The sequence below is a fragment of the Sebastes umbrosus genome, chromosome 13 (assembly GCF_015220745.1).
Source record: "Sebastes umbrosus isolate fSebUmb1 chromosome 13, fSebUmb1.pri, whole genome shotgun sequence".
NCBI lineage: Eukaryota > Metazoa > Chordata > Actinopteri > Perciformes > Sebastidae > Sebastes > Sebastes umbrosus.
In genome coordinates, this window is record NC_051281.1 from 11,772,708 (window position 1) to 11,798,961 (window position 26,254).

The 26,254-nt window shown below is 39.3% G+C and overlaps 1 protein-coding gene across 2 annotated transcripts in view; it reads left to right on the forward strand.

Annotated features, from left to right (window-relative positions):
• The window catches only part of cps1 (carbamoyl-phosphate synthase 1, mitochondrial), a 53,866-nt gene extending 31,586 nt beyond the window's left edge, over positions 1-22,280 (forward strand). For both annotated transcript variants that reach the window (XM_037790013.1, XM_037790014.1), the window contains 11 exons: positions 1,262-1,337; positions 3,469-3,546; positions 5,858-5,965; positions 6,217-6,306; positions 6,672-6,842; positions 13,549-13,623; positions 13,741-13,839; positions 17,600-17,659; positions 17,858-17,970; positions 19,668-19,797; positions 20,475-22,280. In XM_037790013.1, the coding sequence (XP_037645941.1) occupies positions 1,262-1,337; positions 3,469-3,546; positions 5,858-5,965; positions 6,217-6,306; positions 6,672-6,842; positions 13,549-13,623; positions 13,741-13,839; positions 17,600-17,659; positions 17,858-17,970; positions 19,668-19,797; positions 20,475-20,588 (1,114 nt within the window). In that variant the 3' untranslated portion in view covers positions 20,589-22,280. The remainder of the gene's footprint in view (positions 1-1,261; positions 1,338-3,468; positions 3,547-5,857; positions 5,966-6,216; positions 6,307-6,671; positions 6,843-13,548; positions 13,624-13,740; positions 13,840-17,599; positions 17,660-17,857; positions 17,971-19,667; positions 19,798-20,474) is intronic.
• The last annotated feature ends 3,974 nt before the right edge of the window (positions 22,281-26,254 follow it).

Here is a 26,254-nt window from a genome sequence, read left to right on the forward strand (position 1 = left end):
CCCGTTGGTGTGAGTTCATCCCAGTACAAAACACACAGGTATCGTAGCTTCAGCGAGAGAGGCGTCACTTACACAACTTTGGGTGTGTAGTCTTTCTAATTAAATATTTTCACAGTCTGATACTTCAACAGTTTTACAACAAACTGCAACTTTAATCTTTTAAACTGACAAACATCATATGTGTGATTCAGGCGCAATTCAAACAGGATCAAAAAATGATTTGTATCTTGCCGTTGACTACCGTATGGATTTTTTCCGAAATAAGGTCCCATGGTGGTCCATCGGAAGGGGCGGGACTTCCCGCCTCTCTATGTCACTCCCACTCTTTTCAACTTTTCACCATCCACTGGTATAAAAACATAAATTTTACCATTTTCAGGCAAACAAGATACGATTAACAACAACAAAAACGTTGCGTCACTACAATCATCACCACTATTAATACTTGCCCTTCTCATACTGCTAAAACAGAATACACCTGAAGACTGAGGCTAAGACTGATGGAGCAAAAAAACATATTTATGCATACTAATTGGATTCTTATAAAAGCCTTTCGACAGAGTGCTGACTCATTTTTCTCAGGAACCAACATAAAAACTTTATTTTACTCTTAATAACATCATATGCAGAATTGTATTTAAGTCATTTCTCTTAAATGATTAATTTAAAAATCCAGAGAACAGTCATGCAGAAACTATGTGGCATCTGAGTCAAGGATATGCCTGAATGGTAATGCATATGAATCTTCTATGGCTGGTACTCAAATGAAAGGTCAGAATTCATTTTGGGGTTGGACATTTGTCTGCCTCTGAGCAACAGACAGCTAAAGAATAAAGATCTGACCCAAGCCGGTGGCCTTTCTCTGTCCTGTTTCTCTCCCTTTGATAGCCCAGCTAGCAGTCTCAAATCAAAAACAACAACAACCACAACAAAACCTAAATCTGTTGTTTTTTTAATGACTAAGTTCTGAACTCGTTTTCAAGAGCCTGGAGTGCTTTTCGACCTAAATAGCTGTTCTTCTCCCTCTCTCTCCTTAATTTGACTGTTTCCAGACCTTGTTCCCGACGGTAATAGTGATGCAACGGAGAAATAATGAGTGTTTTGAACGATCATTTGAAGCTTGTATGTTCTCCTGTTTGCTTGCTTCTCTTCCTCTCCTGTGGCCTTTTGTTTCCTCTGCCTCACTCTTCTTTTCTCTCTCTCTCTCTCTCTCTCTCTCTCTCTCTCTCTCTCTCTCTCTCTCCTGCTTGCATCTCACCAGTGGCTCTGCGATGAACGTTGCGTACGGAGAAGAGGAGATGAAACGCTTCTTGGAGGAGGCCACACAGGTGTCCCAGGTGCGATCCGTGTTAACTCTGCGTGTTCATGCCTGCGCCTGTGAAAGAGACATATTGCCTCCATAAGTCACACCATGGCTTTTCATTTTTCACTTGTCTTGAATTGTATTGCATTAGCTGTTAGAACAAGTGATCACTCTCTCTGTCACACAAAGACACACACACTATCAGACTCTCTGTTTTGTGTTGCATTCTCCCTCTGCTTTCAATTAATTGATGCTACCAGCTGTCATGGCTGTTGGCTAGTATTGTGTGTACATCTTTACTCACTGAACCCCCAGGTGGCTTTGGGGCACCTGGCCACTCCAAGGGCCCCTACCTGACCCTTACCTTAGAGGCATACACACACATGCCCATATCACGCCTTCACAGCACCAAAGCAAGCCTGTCAATAGTGGATTCACAGGTCTTAAAGGTAGAGTCAGTAATTCTGAGAAACTAGCAAGAGTACACTAGATTTTAAAAATGATCCAACCGAGAAACCGAGCCCAGTGTTGTCAACTCTTTTCTAATGAAAGTAGCTAGCAGCACTAGCTCCAAAAGTCCCTAAATCTACACAGAAAGTCACTAAGTCGGCAACACTGACAGTCCGTCGCTTCAGATATCCCTCCAAAGCCACTCCCCCAAAATGATCATTACGAATGCAAACAACGAACATTGCTATTGTTAGTGCTCACAGCTGTCAAGGTAGCAGCTTGCGGTGACATGCAATGAGTGCACGGGCAGAGTGCGATCAGGTAGACAGGCAGGCTATTCAATCATTTAATTCGGGCTGAATGAAATGATTAAACTGGTTTATTACAGTCCTGTTACAGCCACAAATAGCGTATTATTTTCTTTTTTTTGGTCAGAGCATTTAATTTATTGATTACTATCGGGATGTAATGAGAATGTCTACAAATATAACAAAAAATAGCATTTGAACAACACTACCAACCCTACCCTTTAAAGGCAGGTTAAAGATTTTAGAAACACTTTTGGCACATTAGTTGAAATTCTCATTACATCCCGATAGTAATCAATAAATCAAATGCTCTGACAAAAAAAAAGAAAAATCTGGTATCTATGGCTTTTGCGGGACTGTAATACCCGTCTACCTGCCTGCCTTCCTGTCTACCTATCATTGCGCATCACCGGATGCGCAATTACTAACAATAGCCATGTTCGCCGTTCACATTCATTATTATGTGTTTATGTTCGTAATGATAATAGTGGGGGAGTGGCTTTGGCGGGAGGCCTGAAGGGACGGACTGTCAGTGTTGCTGACTCGGCGACTTTCTCTTTAGATTAAAGGAATTTTGTAGCAAGTTAGAAGCTAGTGCTGCTAACTACTTTCACTGGAAAAAAAGTTGGCAACACTCGGCTTGTTTTCTCAGCTGAATCATTTTTAAAAATCGAGTGTACTCTTTCTAGTTCTCTAGATCGCCCACCCTGCCTTTAATGACATATTCTTGTTTCACACTCAACTCTTACAACATATGCACAATGACAGTTACACATTATTGACACATGTTTTTGTTTTTGTTGGCTCTGTACTCCAGCACATTAATGACCATAATGTCCACGTCAGATGAGCACTGTAGGACTTGTAGACATTTTAATAAAAAGTCCTAACTTTAAGGCATTAAAAATGCAATTTGACAAGTTGAAAAAAGTTATCATAATTAATATTTGGTGTCAAATCCTTTGCAGTAAATAAAGTTTGTTGTTTGAAGTCTATGACCCATAAACATCAGCAGGGACGTCCCTGGAGATCGGTTGTCAGGCCTGTAACTGCAACCATCTGCACTTTTTGCCTTACAGTCTAGTCTTGAGCAAATGAATCACAGGCGGAGTTGGATTTGGGTCAGGTATCAAACTTGGATTTTTAAAGAACAGTAAACTATTCAATCCTAAAAGCTTAAGCAGAGCAAAAAATCTGTATTCCTGTGAACACTCACTAAAATTAAGTTTACTTTGAGTCTTTGCTTCATTTGAGTGTGTTGGAGCACAGAGCCATAATAAGATCTTCACTAACTAAAATCATACAGACAGCAATACACACAAAATCAAAAGCAACATCCGTGTTCAGGCCAAGTTATTTCCCTTTTGATTAATTGATAGAATAACCATCCTGCTGTCTTTCCTCCAGGAGCATCCAGTGGTCATCACCAAGTTCATCCGCGGTGCCAGGGAGGTCGAGGTGGATGCTGTGGCCAAAGGTGGAAAGGTGAGACATTACTGACATGTTCTGTCTAGTTATAAGAGCCTTTGTCTTACTCTCCCTAATGACACTGTGTTGCTATACAGCGTATGTGAAGAAGCTTTGAGAGTACAGGTTAAATATACTACATGCGTCAGACGCATTATCATTTTCTGCCAGCAATAATTACTCAAAGCACCAGAAGATAAGTAAAAAGTGAGTGTGGTTTTATTCAGAATATGTTAGGAGAGTGTACATCTTCTGCATAATGTAACATAATGTTGCACAGTGTAACAGCCCGGAAAACAACACTATTTGTAGTCTGCTTTTATTCATATTGACACCCTGTTTGACCATATTTTCATTTATAACAGTGTCATTGTTATTCATCTCCGCAGCCCGGCATTATTCAGTCCTCCATTATTTTTCAGTTTAAATGGAGAGGTAGGACAGATATTGAGCCCAGTAGATGAATAAAGTGGAAGTAATCTCATTCATCTTCAGTGAAAAGACATTACAGCCCAGACAGTTCGGATTGGGAAAATGGAATACATTAAAACCAAAATGCATCAAAGTGGTGATACTAAATATTTTTTTCTTTTTAGATTAGATCAGTTTAGAGCATATTGAAATGATTCTTGTTCAACAAACTGTTTTCATATCTGATTGGCATGCACCACAGATTTGTCATTTTCTTTGGTAGTATTCCTTTGCTTTGTGTTGCTCTATTATACATGTACTGTACACATACTAGCATATTGTTCAACTTAATGTATTCCACAGTATTATTACAAAATTCTAGGGCTGTCAATCGATTAAGATATTTAATTGTAATTAATTGCATGATTTTCCACAGTTATAAAATGTGTGATTAATTTGCAATTACCATCCTTGTATTTTTGGTATACTGATGTATTGGGACATACTAAATCTTTTTTTCTTTTATACTAAATAGTATGGTAGTAAGGGTATTGGAACACACAGTGAAATACACTTTTCAGTGAAATAGGAGACATCTTGTGTCCAGGTGTTACATTTTTCAAATTAACAATATTTGCATATTCATAGATAGAATTTTCAATGAGGAGTATGAGTGGGTGTAATTTTAAGAATTTTTTAAAAGGTAATTAATTTATTTTTTTTATTGGACATCATTCAGAGCACAGTGTTTTTATACGTCTCATGTGTAGAATGGATCCTCTAATTAATCTGCATTTACTTCTTTCAGACATACTATTATGAGTGTTAAATGAAAATCCATAGGTTTCTCAGTATAAAGAGAATACTTTATGCAAACATTTTCTTTTTCTGTGGGGAAATCTGCAAAAGAAATAGATGTATAGACATGTACGATACAGGAAAACATGACTCCTGAGACACTCACAGACTGATGATTCCTGTACGTTAAAGTATTACAGTCCCTTTAACAGTAAGCTGGTTTTGAAAACTTATGTAACTCTATAATTGTTAGCATTTTAAGTTGCATTAGGCGACAGAGCCACCTAGGTACTCCTGAATGCCCAGTCTGTGTTTCTATTGTTTCGGCTGTGGGAGTCATTTCAAGGGTGTCGGTTGGAACGTGGACAATCCAGTTGTATGGTAGATTTTCTCTCTCTACTTTCCCTGAACACAACCCCCTTCTTTATCTTCAGTATCACATTAACAAGCTGTCCATTCATTGAATACCAAACAGGCCTCATTATTCCTGGCCAGCCTGTGTGTAAGTGTGTGTGTGTGTGTGTGTGTGTGTGGGAGAGTGGAAAAGTCAGAGATAATACGTATTAATTACAGGCTCTATCTGAAGAGTGCTAATGAATGCTGTGGTTAGCAGCAGTTTAAATGAGCTAATGACACGGCAGCTCATTTACAGACACACATATACACACACACACACACAGAGTTGCTTGGTGATACAAATCTCATCGCCTGTGGGTGAAATGTTGGAAGTTATTCTTTTGACACTGCATATCCGCGTACATTGTTTCTGACTTAGTGCGGCGTCAACAAATATTTACCCTTTGTCCTGAGCAGATTTTTAATCTGCCCTGACTGAATTTATTAATTACTTAATTTCTTAACACTCACTGCTTCTGAACTGGCTCAATATATGTTGACACTGCATTTTTTTTTATACTATTTTGCACTGTGACATACTGTAAGTATAAACACATCAAGTCTGGACGCCATCTGCCTCCGAGTCTGACAAATTCTCATCAGAGAACAGACCGAGGCTGCAAAAGTTGGGTTGCCTTGAGTAGGGATTTCTGCCGCTTATTAGAGGTATGATCTGCATGCAAATGCTTTAAGTGTGACATAATCACTGCGTGTCTGTGTCCAGGTTCTGGTCCACGCCATAACCGAGCATGTGGAAGATGCGGGGGTACACTCAGGAGATGCCACTCTAATGCTACCAACCCAGTCTATTAGCCAGGGGGCGCTAGAAAAGGTCAGTGAAGTCACCCTCAGCATTCACACTCAAACCATACCAATTATACTATCATTTTTTAATGACCCAATTGGTATTCAATGGGAAACCAGCAGTTTCACTCATACTCTATGCTGTGTGCATTTAAAACACAATGTGCATTATGGAAAAAAGTGCTCTCGATTTGTGTATGTGGAGATATTATGGGATGAAAGTGTTTAAGACAGCCTCATAAATAATATATCTGTGTGTTCATTTTTCATTGCTCTCAGGTTAAAATTGCCACCCGGAAAATTGCACAGGCATTTGAAATTTCGGGGCCCTTTAACACTCAATTTCTGGTTAAAGGCAATGATGTCATGGTAAGTAATATTTCTTAGGGTGTGACTAAGTGATAGATCGACATTTTCACACCTGGTTGCAGCAAATGCAATTCACTCACAAATTGAAATCACCTTGCGTTCAGATTTATTTGCAAAGTTGGATGGATTTTATGATCAATGTTGTTGCCTTCAGTTTTGCTGTCCCAGCTACAGCACACATACAGGAAATGTTTGTTTATATACTCTGGCCACTTATGCAGTATGTTTGTGCTTTGGCAATTTACATATCTGCACTGAGTGTGTTAATTTTAGCCTTAGCCAATGTGTACATTGACAAGTCTGCAATAAATGGGTGTCTTTTTGTCTTTTCGAAATGACAGTGTTTGTGTTGTGTACCCTTTTAGGTGATAGAGTGTAATCTGCGGGCGTCGCGCTCCTTCCCCTTTGTATCGAAAACAATCGGTGTGGACTTTATCAATGTGGCAACCAGAGTGATGGTGGGAGAGCCGTTGGATGAGGCCAGCATGCCCTCGCTGGACAGACCTTTCATACCTGTAGACTACGTTGGCATCAAGGTGAGAAAGGAAACTGAAATAACTGTTGCGAGTTGGGAACAGTGTGACTGGCTTTCTTCAATCTTTATTTGTTTTATTTTAATGTTGAGTTTTTGTAGAGCACAGAGAGTGAATGGATGTATGGATAAATCAATGAATAAGAAGTTGATAGCATTATAAGTGAGTGAGGACTTTTCTGACTCGTGGTGTAAACACAAGTATGCTATACAATGGGCTGCCGTTAGAAATGGTTTTGTACCAGTGCAAGCAGGGACAGATGGCCAACTTCAATAACTTCATAAGCCAAAAACAATGGCAACAAGTGTGTCCGAGCTGTGTGCATAACTTTTTAGTGTCCCCTGGAAACAGTTTCCATTGTGTTTGTGAGCTTCTTGCAGCGCTTTTCTAAATGCTGTGCATGTGTCATCAAATTGATGCTTTTGTGTGTCGTCTTGTTGGTGAAGATGTTTCTTTTATATGCTTGTGTTGTGTTTATTTGCAGTGTGTTGAGCTCTAAGGGCCACGGTAACATGGAGCATTTGGCTAGCCATCATTTTTAGGTCAACCCGTTACTGCTAAATGCTGTGCAAGTGTCGTCAAATTGATGCTTTCGTGTGTAGTCAAATTTATGTTTTTGGGTGTCGTCAAGTTGGACGTTTCTTCATTTGCTTGTGTTGTGTCTATTTGGAGTGCGTTGAGCTGTCAGGGCCAACGGATCATGGACCATTTGGCTGGCCACCATTTTTAGGTCGACCTGTTACTGCTTTTCTAGACATCAGATTTTGCGCTTTGCCAAACATAATGATTCTGAACTCCCGGAAAAACAGCCTCACATTCAGAAAAACTTATCCCAAGTGTGAAATCACATCTGTTGAAAATACTTGTGATTTATACGATACAAAATAAATCACTGTTCCTTCAAGCACATGCCTTTTTTAGCCTTCTAGTCTATTTACTGACCTTGAACATGAACATTCTATCAAGATCAAGTGCCTCCTTAGGAAAATCACCTCTATAGTGTACATGGTGTACAAGTAAGGCCCAAGGTAATGAATGGGAAAACCCTTGCAAACGTTTCCCTGTGCTGAGAGAACAAGACTCAAACGTACAAATAAAACTAAGTCGCGCCACGGCACCGTTTCTGAGTCAAGTACTTCTGGCTTTACAAGAAAAAACATCCTTTGATGACAAATGATTTTTTTATGATATACAATTTGTTTTAAAGGGTTTTATTAGGCTATTAAGTTGTAAAATCACGATTCATACAGGTTTATGTAATTCTTAAAGACTTAAGAGATTTAATGGCCTCAAACACAATAGTTGGTTTAATGGTAATGACTACTTGTTGTATAAAAGTGACTTTAAAATGTTTCTAACAAGTCCTAATAACCATGTCTCTGAACTTCTTACAGCCGTATTAGTAATGGTCGGACAATTAGTTCCTATGTTAAGAACCCTACATGTATGATATCTTAATAGATAGTGCAGGTTCTGCTAGTACAGCTTCCATTGGATCACGTAACAAAGACAGCAATTACTGCTCCATCCCTCCACCTAGGCATGATGAGGGGGAGTAGTAGGTGCTTTCTCATACCGGCTGGAAGGCTTACTTCTTAGATTGGGTATGAGAGAGTTTACGTGTCGCCAGCTGTTCCGAAGCTATTTTTTCCAAAGTAATTTCTCCCTCTAATTACAACAGAGCTGCTGTAACAATGGCTGTAGTTTGGAGCCAATCACGCAGGTATAATCCCCCACTCTTCCCCACCACCTAAAGTTTTCAATTTCTAGTCTGCACAGTGGTGAGGAATATTAATCAGAGCTCTGAATACTCCAGGCGCCAGGCTTAAAAGACTTCCAGAGTTTACTTGGAGTCTATGATACAGACTTCATGCCCCCCGACTCAAACGGGCCTTGCTGGAAACCCTGCCACGATACATGACGATTAGTTTATAGAAGTAGTGCTAGTTCTTTCTTCCTGTTCAACACATTATTGCTGCCACAACATCAAGCCCCCCCCCCACTATAAACACACTGTGACGTCTAAAACCATTATTCAGCCTTAGTAGCCTGAAGTGTGTGGCATCAAAACATGATCTCTAAGCCTTCAACCACACTGTCCTCATGTCATTGCCATCCAGAGAGACCATCTTCATTAATCTGTCTCATTCCCTCTCATCCGCACTCTGTTGCTCTTGTCTCTTTCCTCTCTCTGACAGTCCCTCATTTGAGGCCATGTTGTTTTCCCTTCACTAACAAGTCCCCATTGTGTAATTTCCGTCTCTACCTCATACACAAACTCATAGGAGCAATAACACAGTAGTATTTATTATACTGAGAGGAAGAGGAGCACGAAAACAACATTTGAGGAGGAGGAAGTGGAATTTGGTGGTTTGGTGTCAGTCCCCAGTGTGCACTTATTGGCTGAAGAAAAATAACTTCTAACTGTTGCATATTTTGTTCCCTTGACCATGGCTTGCAGGACATTAGTGACTTTAGTGATAGACACATTCTTGTACGCCCAATTACTTGAGAAATAGGCAGGCTAGAAACATCAAACTGAACTTATATTTCTGTAAAAGCTTCAATGTGAGGAGGTTATGTTAATACCACCCAATTGGTACCTGAATAAAAGCATGTTGACATAGAAATATCTGCTAGTTAAGATGTTGATTGACTTAAAGTAACGGTTAATGCATATCTCCACCCTGTCAGATATTGTCAATACTTTAGTGTGCTTGGTCAGGCTGTTCTCATACACCGTTTGCAGCTATACCTATGAAAAGTAATGCACTGCAATTCGTATATATTGCACGAAATCAATTCGTTCAATTCATGTGATCGTGAACCAGGAAATAAAAAGAGCAGTGAACACCGCGTAGGGAGGAGGTCGGGGTGGATAGGTGGGTCAAAAAACACCAGACTCTTGACCAGGAGACCACTGTTCGTGTCTCTTGTGAAACCAGAAGTCAACGTTAATGTCTTTGTAACGTAACTTAGGTACTTAAATAAAGGCACTTCCTGAGTTTTTTTAAAGCCAAACCACAATCTTTTCCTAAGCCTAACTAAGTAGTTTTGTTGCCTAAACCTAACAAAGGTGTTTCCTGTGAAGACGTAAGTTTACTTTGAAAAGACTGTATGCATGTAATGAGCGGAAACTGACATGTGTTGCTGGGCATTCTTAGGAAAACGATCAAAAAAGGAGGAATAACATTTTCGTAAGGTATCGTCGGAACCGTTGTATGACAATACGTTGGCTTGGGGATCACTGCGCACTATTACCATATCTCACATAGTTTTCTCACACACAGTGCTCCCACAATTTTCAATTTTCACAATTTCTTATTGGTTAAAGTTTGATTCTCTTTCAAACTTTTTTTCTTTCAGACTTTCAGCCAGCTTCACGTTAATGGTGAAATCACCCACAGTAGCCACAAAGATTATTTTCCCTACGCGGACTTTGTTGCTCTTTATAGTAAATCACCTGTCTTGGCTCACGATTACGAGGGTAATGTATGGATTACAATACCTTGCTTTTTGTAGGTGTAGCTACGAGCAGTGTATGAGATCAGCCTGACCTAGTAACCAAGCCAAACATACTATCCACTAGCAATTTACACCCTAGAAACACCTAGCAACCACGTAGCATTAGCCATGTAGAAATTGTAATCACCCAACAATGTCTTAGTAATGACCTACGAAAACCCTACCAAACCCCCGGTAATGCCCTACAATACCAAACCATTTAGCTCTCCTTAGCATACCGATGACAAGAGAGTTTTCAGAAAACGGAGCCTACGGAGTAGTAATATCCATCAGTAAAAAATGTGGGAATTGCTATTCAAAAATCTGTTAGTACAAATATACCTGTTAATTTCCATTCAGCTGTGAAGATAAAGACATTTACACAGGTGCCACTTCCACCTCTAACAAGGCCCATAGTGAGCAACGATGTTATGTGGAAATGTCTTACTTTATTCATTTCCTTCTCCACTGGAGCTCAGCTGGTACCCCAAGATAATATTGTTCATGTTGTGGAGCTTCACAATTGTACTGTCTCTCAGGAGTGGGCGGTCGGTGTGGGATAGAGAGATGGGGTGTTTGTGTCGGTTGGATGTTGTGGTTACGGAGCCTTGGTTATTGTGTGTAGCATACATTCTGTCCCAGAGACACACCATTGCAATTGGACGGCAAACCATTACAACTGAGACCCCCGAGGTTTTCATAATTCTGTTCATGAAGGCTTGTGTACGGTTTCTCATTTTCAGACCATTTTAATCTCCACTGGTGTTAGTGATTCCATTTTTTTCTAACGGCTCTTGTATATATCCACTTCCTTCTGCATAGTTTTAAGCGCTGCAGATTTGGTTCTAACGTTGGTTGCTGGGTAAAATGGGGAACCCCTTTTATTGGATTTATGTGCTAATCTACTATTCTGGATTTACACAGCAAATGTCTAGTCCTGTATTTCACAAATTCTCCTTTACATTGTAGTTTCTTGTCTCGTCACTATTAAAAGTTCCCTCTCACTGCTATTCCCTCTCTGTGTGTGTTTCCCTCCCTCTATTTCATTTTCTTTCTTGGTTACATTCTGCTATTTTATCTATTCATACTTCTCTGTCTCTCTCTGACTCTTTGAACAAAGCCACGATAAGCGATGCTGGTTCCCTGTCTGCTTTCACTTCTCTCCGTCCCTTCTTACATTAGTATGCTAACATTACATTCAGCTGATTAGATAGCCCGCTTCAAGGATGAATCCCCCCCTAGTGGCCCTTACCTCTACGTGTGTGTGTGCTTATGCATGAACCACACAACGCCACACCACCTCTCTCTCTCTTCAAGGTAATGGGGGTTGTCTGCTTTTAAATGGGGAAATAAGAATGGCTTCCCACACGGCGCCCCACTCTTAATTTGTCTGTAACACAATAAGGAGGAACTACTGTCTTCTGCTCTTGTTCCTACACTTTCCTTTCAATCATTGCTTACTCCCCATATCCTCTTTTAAAATGTATAATTCTCTCTTTTACTTTCCCTCTTTTCATCTTCCTTTAATTAAGTTTATTTCTCCTCTGTTAACATTAATTGTTTTTGTTCCCTCCTTTTATTCCATCTATTATTCTCTCAATTCTTCTCATGTACCCTCTCCACTTAAAGCTGCAGTGTAAACAATTAGAGCAAACATGTTTAAAAAAGTCATTTTTATAAAACGATCACTATATCCTGACAGTAGTGCATGAGATGGGTAATCTGGAAAAATAAAAAAAATATGTGCATCTGTGTCCTCCGGTGCTCCTAATGGCATCTGCAAGATTTCACAGACCGGAGGAAAACAACCAATCAGAGCCGAGTTGGAGCCTTGCCGTCTCTGAGCAGCTGTCAATCACTCGCGAACTCCAATCAAACGGTCAAACTAGGCAGCGCTGATCAAATATGAATCAATATTCTGTTATTGTAATGCCTATTTCTCATCTCAAATGTTTCCAGAAACATCTTGTAGTGTACTGTTTATCTGTAAAATGAGAAAGTTTGTTGAAATCAGTATAGGAAGTACTAAGCACAGCCGACCAGCTGGAGTTGGCGAGTGATTGACAGCTGCCTCCGTTGAATGAACAGCCAATAGGAACACCTAATAGAAACGCTCTCTCTGAATTGACTTGTGATTGGCCAAAGTCTCCTCTAACGGGCTAGATTTTTTAAAGTCTGAAAACAGAGCCAAGTGGAGGTGCAGAAGTCTAGTTTTCTCTGAGCACTTGAATTACAAATTGCTGAAAGGTTATTATGGATTTTTTGCCCAATGATGCCAAAAACATTCTGTTTACTGCAGGTTTAACTCAATTTATTCTTTCTCCTATTTTTATTTTCTCTTCCTCTCCTGTTCTATCTTCTTTCCTTTTCTGTCTTCTCCTCCACACTCCCTCTCATCTTCTGGCTCACCCTGCTGTTGCTCTATCACTCAGGCCTCCTACCTTCTTCTCAGTTATGGACTGTGGAGACGGTATGTCAAACAGGCTGTTAAAGCGAGCGGTGGCATGCAGCTTGAGAAGCCTACTCTCTTTTCAAATTGTCCCTTTTAGTCTGTCTTCACCTGCAGTTGAAGCGCTAATCCCTTTAACTCTCTCTGTGTTACCATAACCCCTCTCTCTTTGTACCCCTTAACCATTCGTAGTCGAAGCAAAAATGGTGGTTTGTGTGAGACAAAATGAATTAATTAGCAGTATTTGGGGGACAAAAACACTTGTTAGTTTATTTGAGCCTTTATTCATCATTAAACAGACATTATTTCCCATCTGCATATTATGCAACGACCACAGGCTCAGTTCACCTGTTACTTTTTAAGGGAATGCAAGCACCTCTAGGTGGCAGCGGTGTCATGAAATCTTTGAAATGAATCCAGTGGACTGATGCCATTTATGTTGGAAATAATTCTCTATTGATTGCCATTTTTTACTATTTAGAAGTTTATAATACCTCCACTGCTGTTGGAAAACAGTAGGATTTTTTCATGTTTAATCAACAGGAACTTGTATAAACAACAGTCATAGCCAATGGTTAACTGTCAGGAGAACTGATCCAACTGACATTGTGACTTGTAGTAACTACTGGTTACAACTAAACAAGGAGATTTTTCAAAAGAAGTGATGTAGGTCTATAAGCATTACATGTGGTGATTACCTATTATCATCAAAAGCATATTGAAACAAATCCCTCTCCTCTTCCCTTATTTCATTAGGCACCCATGTTCTCCTGGCCACGGCTGAGGGATGCAGACCCTGTGCTTCGCTGTGAGATGGCTTCCACTGGAGAAGTAAGCTCCTCCGAGTCATACAATCCAATATGTCTGTTGTGCAGTCTTTTTTCCCCTTCACATTTATTATGGAAATTCAGAGTTAACAGTTACTCTCATTTGTGTGTTTTATTGCAGGTAGCTTGCTTTGGACCAAACATTTATTCAGCGTTCCTGAAGGCTATGCTCTCCACAGGCTTTAAGCTACCGAAGAAAGGCATCCTGATTGGGATTCAGGTAAGACTACAGCCATCTGGAAGTCCACTTGCCTCCTGCTTGTGTTTCTTTTTGGTGCCTCCTACCCACAAGACACCAAATGCAAACTGTAGTCTGAACAGGTGGCCTAAATCTTTTAGGCTATCGGCTTCTTACAATGCCAGCCTGGCACTCCGCAGTTTCTTTCACACCGAATCACACCTCCATTCATGCAACGCTAACAACTCTCATGTGACTTAAAGACAACAGCACTCGAGTGACACTGTGTGAATGACCCCGAGAGATCAGAACTGGAGATGAGTAAACATGATGCTGTTGCTGCACCAATTCGACTGTTATCAGGACAGTAAATAGGCATTATCAGTCGCTATAAGCACAATAGATGTGGGTCAGTAGAGGCCTACTATGCCTACTACGTTGTGAAAGTGAAACTTAAAAGCAACATGTCGTAAAACGGGATGTGAACTCCGGTCTCCTGGGCGACGCCCTCCAACCCTTATGGAGTTTCACACTGTCGATACTAGAGCGCCTGACTTGTGCTTCTGCTCCGGTCATAATTACTACAGTCGTTAGAAGTTGCTGTCGTGTTCTTTTATACCTTCTTTCTATTATTTACCATGTGATAGATGATAAAACCTACAAATGTATGTAGTAAGCCCATGTTGACCCATGTGTTTGGGGCTTATAGCGACTGATAACGCCTATTGAATAGCCTGACGACAGTCTAATCGGCTGGTTTTACTTAAATGAATAAGAGGAACTGTCCAAACATAAAACTCAATCAAGTATCCAAACAAACAATAATCATCACTATAAAGAATCCCGTGGTAAAGAAAAACATCTCACAAAAAATGACAAACTAGTTAAGTACTGTACAAAATTGTTTTATCTCATCGACCAAGTGCTCTGTAAAAATAACCATTGCTGGATAAACCTGCTGTAAAAACATCCCTTAATCCTTTCTAAATCCACAGCTGCAGAAAAGAAGAAACTGTAAGCCTGAGTACTGTACTTTTTAATGACACCACATTACATGAGCTTTGGTAATTAAGTCCTGCTGCCACCCTGGGTTGCCGAACTGCAAGTTTGACTAATGCAGCGTTAACAAAGCACTCACAATACTAGCTGTATAATTGGTGCTCTTGGGGAACAGGTCCACTTCAAGGCAAGTGCCAGAGGTCACATACTGTACTGTATGCACCGTAACAAGGCTGACGAGCCTGAACAAACTGGAAACACAGATGGGATTTACCTCCAATAGCTGTGAGAAAGGTTATTGTAGGAGGATTATAACAGTCTTTATTTGATACATTTTGCATTTGATTTCCTTCATGTTGCCGGTGTTATGTCCAAGTCCCGGGCCTCGACTCAACAGATGCGGGCGTCCTGTCAGACATTAGTGGCTATTCCATTTATAAACAAACATAATATTATGTTAATCACATTTTCATATTGTGTATTACTATTGTAAGACAAGCTGGATTTAGCACTGTGACATTGTTGGCACAGGTTGCTGATGTCTGCTACTCTTCAATTTGACAGAACGTGTTATAATAACAAATGCCGGTTCAACCGCTTGGCTTAAAATCATCAATCTGAACGAACAGCTGCTGTGTCCGTCTTATGTTTGATGTGTGTACAACATACTGAGACAAAGCGCGGACTGTGCAGAGTCTAGAAGCACGCGTGGCCGATAACTGGTTTCCGTTTCCCTCTTACGCCCCAGCTGGCCCAAAAGAATCTGTTAATGCAGGTTTCTAGTGCTACACACATGGGTTGCTTTGAGTCATTTGAAGGAAGATAATTTACACTCATCACAAACACTTGATGTATCATACAGACAGAACAAGTGGTAAAAAGACAGTAGCTGCAATGTGATAAAACTGCTGCTTTTCTGGAAAGTTGTTTTCTCTGTCTCTCTCTCTGTCACCCGCTCTCCAATTCTCACTGTTTGCCTCTGTCTTTTTAATTAATACCCTTTTTTTGTACCAATACAGGGACGGTGTGTCAAAATTGCACACCAAATTAGAAACCTGTATGTCGTATAAGACTTAGTGAGGCAGAATATACAAAGAATAACAAACCGTATCACAATGGTTTTGGTGCGACAGCAGTAATTTTAGCAAGCATATTGTTTACTAAGCTGAAGGGCACCCAGTTTGAGCATAATCAGTTTGCAAATTAGCAGCAAAAACTCACAAAGGAGTTTTCAGCACTTTTGGTGAAATCCATTAAGTGGGTCATTTGAAGCTGATGTCTAACATAAATGCATTACAACATGTTTTTTGTATTCTTCCTTTACTGTGTTGTTTGTGTGACAAATATGATAATATATTTTTTTGCAGATGTAACAAATCTAAGGCAAATAAATATATTCACAGTCAATTGACTACCACAATCACATATACTAACATGTCAGCAGCCACAGACAAGTTAAACATTAAAGAAAAGAATACAAAATATAACTTATAAAAGAGAAGCAGTTACTCAGAAAATAAATCTATTCATAACAAAAGGAAAACTGAGCATAAAATGAAATCCTGAAATCATAGAAAATAAAACCAATTTGAAAAATGGAATAAATGTAACGTTGGCACTGAAAATCAGAGAGAGCCCGGGACACTTGGCCACAAATAAGCCAAGCAGAATTGGAGAAACTGTCGAAATACAGTTGTGCATAACCAAAAAGACATGAAACTCTAATTTCAAGTCATTTCAATTCCATAACTGGTATTTGACGATACATTAATTTCACAGTTTGGTACAATACAGGGTTCGCGTTTTGATGCAGATAATATCTTTGAAAAAGTTTGACTAACAACAAACAATGACCGTACAAGATTCCTTAATTATTTCTCCTCATGTCCGAAACACACTGGTGGTCTACAACACATATCAAAACCTCAACAACAGTCGGTGCAAGTTGCTGTCGGTAAGCAGGCCGCACCACTACAGAATATGTCCATATATCGGCACATTTATCACCCACATAAAACTAAATTGAAGAATGAAACATCCCTAAATAACAATGGCATCCTTAATATAAACAGCAAATACCAAAACTTGAACATTCTTCAAAAACTATAGCTGTCACCAAACCCAGATTTCCAAAGCAAATGTAGTAAATGCTCCTGTTCACGGAGGGAATAAAGCAACCTTTAGAGGAAGTGGAACTGGAGTTCCTGGTAAGCTTGGAAATTATTCATTCTGAGTTGTAACACAGTCGCTGTTTGTTGTCACAGTAAACACATCTACTGTCAGAGAACTTCTTCTATTTTTTTTTGGGCTGATTGTGACCAAAATACAGATTGCAAAACCATCCCAGCAGAGTGAAAGAGAAAATAGACAGTCCAACGTTAAAAAGGCTGCTTCATAGCACTCCACATTTCTCATATTCTGTTTGGGAACCTGTTGAGAAGATTTACTAGGTATATGTACTGCAATCCATTTTGTGCAACACAATGACTGTCACATTCTGTATCATAACATATCATGCTACAACATTTGATACATCAACGTAAGGAAAAGAGGAAAAAGAATAAAGGGTCTGACCATTGCACAGTATGACTACTGATTTGAAAAGGGGCCCAAGAGATGAGTGGAAAAACTCTCTTAAATTTAATTTCAAAGATGAACTGTAGGTGATGGACTTTTTTTGTCCTACAATTTACTGTGAACCATTTTGGATGAATAGAGAAATCAACATAAAAACGCTTCTTTTCTCTGTATTTCTAATGCTACATTTTGTTTCATCCTTTCTTTCTGCTTCTCTCCCGTCCAGCATTCGTTCCGACCCAATTTCCTGGCTACAGCCCACCAGCTGAAAGAGGAAGGATTCAAGGTGAGCACTGAAAGCTTGTTTGTGGAAAACACTACAGACTTCTCATCGCAAATCATATTTTCATCCTAGATTTTCAACACTGGTTGATAGAGCTTCCGGCTTCTTATGCTTCTGCCCTTATTAAACAATTTAAAAAAAGACTTACCTCAGTCCCCTCAATATTGTTTTTTATTTGATTGTCTTATTTCTGTCCTCTAGCTCTATGCTACCGAAGCCACTTCTGCCTGGCTGTGTGCCAATGATGTGCCTGCCACTCCAGTTGCCTGGCCCTCTGATAAGGAAGAAGACACCAGTTTGCCCAGTATTAAAAGGTTGGGAAATATTCGTTTTGAACACTTAATTAATGCTTTCATTTTGTCACATCAAGGAAACATGGAAAACAAAGTCAGCTAATTGAAACTCTGCACCAAAACTTTGAGGCTAAGACTTGCTTATGGTTTCCTGAGGCAGTGCTTAAGTAACACATAAATTCAGATCAAAAATCAGGATATCTAATCTAATATCTAAGCAGATACTGCCTTAAGATCCAGGGGCATTGCCTCTTCATTATCTCTGTAATATGTTGACAAAATCAAAGAAGATGCAGCAGAGTTAGAAGTCCAGAGTCAGAATTAGGGCTTGAATAGAAAAGATGAGGCAAGTCTTGTCAGAGCAATGTCAAGTCAAGTTTGGGGAAATGAAAAAAGCAACTGAAGCATCTTGGTTTTCATTTGTCCATGGCCAATAATAAAAAAAAAAAAAAAAATTGCATTATCTCCAGTCATTGTTCAGAAACCTTTTTCAAATGTGCAGACAACATCGAATAATTCTAGTATAGTTATAGAATAATTTTCAGGTAATAATTCCACAAACAAGTCACGATCATGATAAAATGAAGCCATCTGGACTATATATTTGGAAATGAGCTGGCGAATAAGAGGATGTAAAATGAATTTTATAGGCCTAAACCAAAACAACAAACACACACACACACACACACACACACACACACACACACACACAAGGCTGGCAGGCAGGCATCAGCTGTGCGAGTTGGCATAGAGGCCAGCTCTTTATGGAGAAGAACACGACCTTTGTTGTTACTGTTGTCTGTCCTCCATATTTTCTCTTAGAATTCAGCACTAATTCAATGCCGACTGTCAAAGGCCTTCAAATAAAAAAGGCCACACAGCCAGGTGTGTGTGAATGTGTGTGAGAGAGAGCGTAATGCTTTCAGTATCATATATAAGAGGTAAACAAAATGAATTCAAACACTTCTATAATAGGGGGTAATTTTAGGTTAATTGTCCTTTTTGCAAGATGTTTACATGATCAGTGAAAACATCTCATAAACAAGGAAACTTCTAATTAACTAAACTTTGTTTTTCACTCCATTGAAAAGCTTTAATTGTTCTAGGAATTGGATTTCTTCTAATCATTTAAATGAGAGTTATGTGTGTGTAACCAACTACCCAACTGGCCTAAAAAAAGATACAGATTTAGTTTTATTTGGCACAGTGGGCACGCTCATTTTTCACCATTAGGAGGAAGACAAACTCTCAGCAGCAGAGCCCTTATATACTTATACAAGTTCATAAAGCAAACATATTAGTAAAACATTGCCTTTCACATCCAGCCGAAAAAGAATAGTACAGACATCCCAACCCATCCGGTTTGATCTACAAAGTTAAGAGATATATCTGGGTCACTTTGGCTTGCTAGATGATTTTCTTCATCAGTCTGTAGTTGACTTTTACTCGCTGTTATTTTGTACTGGGTAGGCTGTGTGCCATCAGCTTGTCTAAGGTAGTTTGCTAGAACCAGTTAACCGCTTTACATAAGGGAGTGAGAGTCATTGGGGCACTATTGTGAACCAAATCAAAATGCTGAAAGTGGCTAAAAGCTGCAAAGACTTGCAGAGTTAAGGGTTGATTCTTAATGGGATCAACAATACAAACAACTGAAATTACAGGAAACTGTTTGTTTCAATTGCATGATCACAAATCTGACACTTTGTTTGTTTTTATAGACTCGTCAGCGAGGGTCATATTGACCTGGTGGTCAACTTGCCCAATAACAACAGTCGCCACCTGAAAGATAACTTCCTCATCCGCAGACTGGCTGTCGACCACGGTGTTGCCCTCATCACCAATTATCAGGTCAGTAAATGTCACACTGTCAGTGAATGGGGAAACTCACTTGATGGGCTTCAGCTTAAAAGAGATATTTGCCACTTTCTATGTGGATGTCCAATAGGGGTATATACCGTCATTGTCTATGATATGTTTCCCTCCTGCCCTGACTTTTCCTAAATACCTATTCTGCACATGCCTGTATTGTCATATTGATCGAATAACATTTAGAAAACCAAATAGATGTTTTTTTTGGTGAGTTTTTTCATGACAAAAGCCCCTTTAGTCGCCAGGAGCAGCGCCAATTAATGTTGGTCCCCTTCTCCGGCAGCCGCTAATTCATAACGTTGACATTTGAATTATTATTAATAAGTTACAGACACATTTCGTGCAGTCCACCCTCTCTCTCTCGTGAATGTGATATGTCAGGGGGGAATTTCTTCAAATTTGGCACATGTCCACTTTGACTCAAGGATAACCTGATTAGATTCTGGTGGTCAAAGGTCACTGTGACCTCACAATACACATTTTTCGCCATAACTCAAGAATTCATATGCTAATTATGACAATTTCACACAAATGTCTTAATAGAATAAAATGATGTAGTGATGACATTTTGAACAGACATGGATGGAAACTGCAACTTGACTGGTTGGCAGAGGCATAAACTGCGAGGTGATAATTTTAGTTTCTGTGTGTATTAGGTGGTGAAACTGTTTGCGGAGGCGATCAGCCATTCGGGTGAGCTCGACACTACCAGCCTCTTCCACTACCGAGAGAAAGAAAGGCAACGAAGAGGTACTAACCAGCAGGGCTAAAGCTTCCTACCATTCCCCTTGGTTTCCTTTGTAAAACAGCAATATTAAATCGGAGCAAATGTTCGTAGTATTGTTTCTTAAACATTCAGTTTTACCATCCCATGGTGTCAAGGAGTAGAGTTATTTTAGTGGAAGGGGTTGTAGTCCTGTCAGTTTCCCTAGACCAAAATACAAAGACTCACGATGTTGATGCATCATGACAGATTGGTACCACTGTTTTGACACTGTTCAAGATTCCCTTTTGACGGGGTTTATAAGTTGTAACAAGTTTTTAAATACTTGTCAGTAAATTAATTTACAAATGCTTTAAAGATCAGCTATAAACCATTAAAAAACAAACAACTTTTGGGTCACCGGAGGACTATTAAACAAAAGCAGAATTAAGAAATCCAGAATAAGAGAGAAAGCGAGGCTAGACCTCGTCTAATCAGTGCATCCTGGCTTTATACGTTGGCCAAACCTGGCTGAGGAGGTGCGACTAGTTCGTGCTCTGAACAACTAAAAAGACTAAACAAGTGTCATGCTGGAGGAGGATAAACACCAGCCACAGAAGAGTTTCACAACCTGGCAATCCAAAAGTTGTTCTTATTAATGGCTTATAAGTGAGCTGCAAAGTATTGAAGAATGACTTATTATTAATAAATAGTTACAACTTATAACCCCCTTATAAAGGGTGACTTATTATAAAGTGGTACCAGAGAGGGTTTTAATTCATAATTCATTCACCTTGTGTTGCTGGTGTGTTAGTGTTGTATTTTTTCACTTTAATTTATGATTTTTCTTTTCCTTTCTTTTTTTGAATCTGTAAATGTGATGCAATGACATTTTTTTCCAATTTCTCAGCTCTCCCTGGGCTCATTGTAATACCTATGATTTGGGCAGATTTCTGGTTCAGACTACACAAATATTTTGTCGGTTACGATGGTCACTATGTCAGATTAGGCAATTGAGAGTAATAAATTATTGTCGTGACTTGGCCGAGAGACATGACAGACTAAACGTTGGTCCCCAACCAATCATAGCTGGTCGTCTTTCATGACGTGCTTGATGCCACTGGCAGTAGCCATAGAAAATAAAATAGGAGTAGAAGGGTCATTGAACTGTTTGCTGTGGTTATTTGACAAGTGGGTAACATAATGCAGTAAATGCAAAGACATAACGACGGAGGAAAAAGATGAGGCCGTTGGGAATATGAAAATTATCCTCAGCCATATTATAAAATGACGGGAAAAAAAAACAATAAATTACTAAAATAAACTACAATACATTAGCTTATTATGCACCGAAAAATTCACTTCCATGGCCATGGCTATAATCTGGCTGATATCGTGTAGTCTGAACCAGACATAGATTTCAAATTATGTTGGAAAAGTATTATATAGGAAATGTATTATATAGTAAACATGTACTATATGTATGACTTTTAAGAAGATAAGATAGCTGAAATTAAGGTAATTTGGATAATTTTATTTTTGAGAACTCCATCATGGAACCCCAAGACTAAAGGTTTGAAGTTAATGACAACTTTATATATTTATATATTTGGATTTATGTGTGTGTATAAACTGTACTGTATCTTTCACACTCTAACTATGCATTGTATAGCAATAATCCCTCACTCTTACATGTTGTTGTTCCTGTTATGGTTCTTTAAGAATCCACTGAAACGCAATGAAGTCTTATCTCACATGATGTTGGCCTGTGTGTCAGTGTGTGTGTGTGTGTTGTTTGCATTGGACATGAATTAAGATCAGCATGCTTTCCCTCCCACAGCCTCCGCTTTAAACAGCCCATTTAAACACAACACAACACAACTGCAACAGAACAAGAGATGGTGTACTGTTAAGCTCCAAAGAATAGTTTGGTACAAGAGGTTAATAGAAAAATATAGCATACTGACTCTAAAATGGGGCATTGTGTAGATAAAAAACACTGAGGGTTTCTATCAGTAAAGTCTGTTATGCCAACAGCATGCGTTTAAAAAGTCCAACAATAGCACAACCCTCTAACAGCTGAATCTGACACAAATGTGGAGTAACCTAAACTTGGGCTATTATATGTGTAGACTCACAGAAATGCAAAAACTATGACTCAAAGAGTTAAGTCCACACCTTCTAACTAAGTCCAGAATGTCTGTGGTGCTGCTGTCTGTAGGTTAAAACCATCAAGAATGTACATGTACATGTACTCCAATTGAATCTAAAGCAGTCCCAATATTTACTTAGAAATAACCAGTAAAACTGAAAACTGTGAACCACCTTCTTCATACACACCTTACTCTTAACACCCTTTAAAGATCCTGAATCCCTCTAATCTCATTAAAGCATATTGAAATCATTCATTCGTATCAAGGGCATGATTATGCCGTTGGGGCAAGTGATAGAACAAGGTTAAACACAAGCAACAAATTGATTTCAATACACTATCAACCTAACACAAGGCTAATGCTATTATAAGGCTATACAGTTAGTCTAAGTTATTTTGCACCCCTGTTAGCGTAACGGCTTCAGCTTCCATTTACAGACAACACAACTCTCCAAAGACCGCTAATATTGATCTGCCTGCAAATCCTTGGCAACCTTCCTCCAGCTATTTGATGCAAGTTTACCAGCCTCACTCCTCTGCCTCAGCTTGTGCAGGTAAACTGAGGATTTTAAGCAACATCCACTGCATCTACCTATAGCACTGTAAGATCCACAAATAGCACATCCCACTCTGAACACAGAGTAGAGACAAATAGATTAAAAAGCTAGAGGGGGAAGTTAGTATCTACACAGTAAATGTGGTCTCGCTGTTCGTATGAGCTCACTTCTCCACCAGAGGACAAAACTGCTTTTCTCATTTGAGATTCAGTGGAGAACTGTACTTATTACCACCACTCTGTGTCTCACACAAAATGACGTTCCCATACAACGAAACTGCATGACCAAAATATGTTTTGAGGTAAACGTATTTTCTCCTGGATTATGGTCGATTGAAACAAAACTACGTAATAATCAGGTTTAGTAAAAAACATCATGGTTTGGCTTAAAATGTCTTAAAAACAAAACTATAACACAAGAAATGAGTATGTTTCACACCGGACACAACTCCTAGGGGGAAAGTCCGTTGTTTGTACGACCCATCCAACTCCCCTCCTGCCCACCAGTAGTGGACTGTCTCGCTCGTTATACCTGTCATTACTCAAAAAATGTTTTTACTCAACATATTTTCATTCATGGTCGCTCGAATATATTACGCCACCTGCTCTGCGCATCGCTCGTTGTACTACGTAACTCGCTGCTGCCGTCCACAGACTTATAACAAAGGTATTTGTGATCCGTAAAAGACAAATGTAATACATGACAAAATATGTTTCCTTCCTAACATAATTCAGAATGCAATTTAGTTTTATGGGAACATCATTTTTTGGAGACAGGGCTGCTCAGTGGTAGTGATGATACGTCTAATAGGAGCCCTACGTTTTTTTTTTTCATTATACAGAAACAGATATCTAAATTAGTGTCGTAGATTGCTTTGGATCTGCAAAAGTCAGACCTTTAATCAAAAGATCTGTAAAACTGAGTTTCCCCACAAAGAATCACCCAAAAACTGCCACTTTAAGTCTTGTGTTTAACGGAGATCAAAAGTTTCTTAGAGATAAGTCATTCAGCATGACAAAAGCATAAAAAAGGACTAATCAACTAAAGAAATGTTCAAGGCTGAGAGCCCAGAGGCTCTCCGTTTCGTGACATTTATACCCTTGCGTGCAGGCTCACAGTCGTATATCTCACATTGTCTGCCTGACTGACACTTCTGTCCTTTTTAGGGTTACTTGTCCTCAAATAGGCGCTACAAGTTCGTTAACTAGGTGACCGACACCGAAACAGAAATAGGCCTTAAGGGCAATGAGTGTCACCTGTCATGACCTTAGGAATGTGCACATGTTTGTATTTTTCCAACACATTAATATAGCAAAACAAATTTTTATAGTCAAGAAGTAAAAAGTGCCAATACTGACAATCGATTGGGGAAAACATGGAGAAAATGTGTAGCTACATCACCCATGAATAATCCACAGTTTATTTTTCCATCGACTGCTGATGAGGAAGCACAAATGGGATGTGGGGTGTCATGCTTTAGAGTTTCACCCTAAAGTTAACATTTGAATAGCTTTTAGTTCAGTGTAACTTGTCTGGTATAATTGTGGTTTTCTTGGCTTTGGTTTTGGCCAAGAATGTGAGAGCTGAAGTGAGAAAGAAATCTAAATATATTCATGATTCCTTGTTATGTCAGACAGAATAAAAAAATTATACTTTCCTTTGACTGACTCTTGCACACAGAAAATATCAAATTCTGTATAAGCAAAGTCTCAAATCATGTTCAGTTGAACTAATTCTACCCCAGCAGCCCAAGGCCATCAGAGTCACGATTCACTGCAAGCACAGTAACCAAGCAACAGGGGCGGCTTGTGGTGTTCATTGCTGACAGTAACTCCCAGGTAGACCCCTATTTCTTGTGCAGTATGTCTGCAAATCCCACTTTGATTAAAGTACAGCATTGTTAAATGTAACCCTACTCTGTTATTATGAAAAACTGATGATCTGTTTTGGGTCTGCTGGCCTTGATTTCTGTAGGAGTACACCAAGCTCTTAGTTCCTATATGAGCCTTCTTTGGGTGAGCAAAATGAAAAACAATTGCTGTAAACTGACAACCAACAAAACATCTCTATTTTAGGTAAACTTAAGCTGAGAATGTTTCAAGTTTAGCTAAAGATTTGCACTTAATCAAAGCTGCAGCCAACTGTGCCACTGACACTTTTTTAGTTTCTTTTACTTTTTCAAATGGACGTCAACTTCGAAAGTATAGATGGCGTGGCACTGTATTATTGAGACACATTGATACTGGAGCTATAGACACAACACTATTGTTGATGACAAGCTTAAAAATCCACCGGGACTTCCAAGCATGTCATCAGTTTCTTCTGTTTTTTGGTCTCTCATACTAGATCGTATCCGACAGCTGTTGTTATACGAGCGTTTTTTATGTCAAGTTTGGTTTCTATTTTTGCTTTTTGAGGAATTTCTTAATTGCTATTGTTGATTGAAGTAAATGTGTTGCCCATTGGTGTTATCGTTAGTGTCATTACAAACCCAGACAGACAGGGGAAGAGTGAGCCAGCTCCTTCAGTAATTACATTCAGCAGCCAATGTTGATACATAGAACATGAGGGCTTGTAAAGGAGTAATGGAAACTAAAGCCAATCACAGCTGGCAAACTTAGAATCTATCCCCACCAACCAAAAAGATATGCCGGCTCAAATCAAACAGAATAATTGACACTGTCAGACAAGAAGAATGAGGCCATGTAGTCTGAGCAGCCATGTCCAGAAATGCTAAATAATGCACTGTTTCACTACATTCCTCAAGCTGGCATGAAGAGAGACCCGCTGTTTTTTCATTGGAGGAAAAAATAAACCTGGCTAATTGACATGCGTTTTTCATGCTGTGCTAAATGAATTATTTATGGAGGTGAGGAGCAAGCAGGGCTTAGAAGACAGCACATCCCTTCAGGATGAGTCACATAGTTGTTGGTGGCCGAGTGCCACGTTTGGACAACGGGTTGTTAAAGGGCCCAATCTGCTTTTTGACCATATAAAAAAACAAGTATATTCAAATACATATTT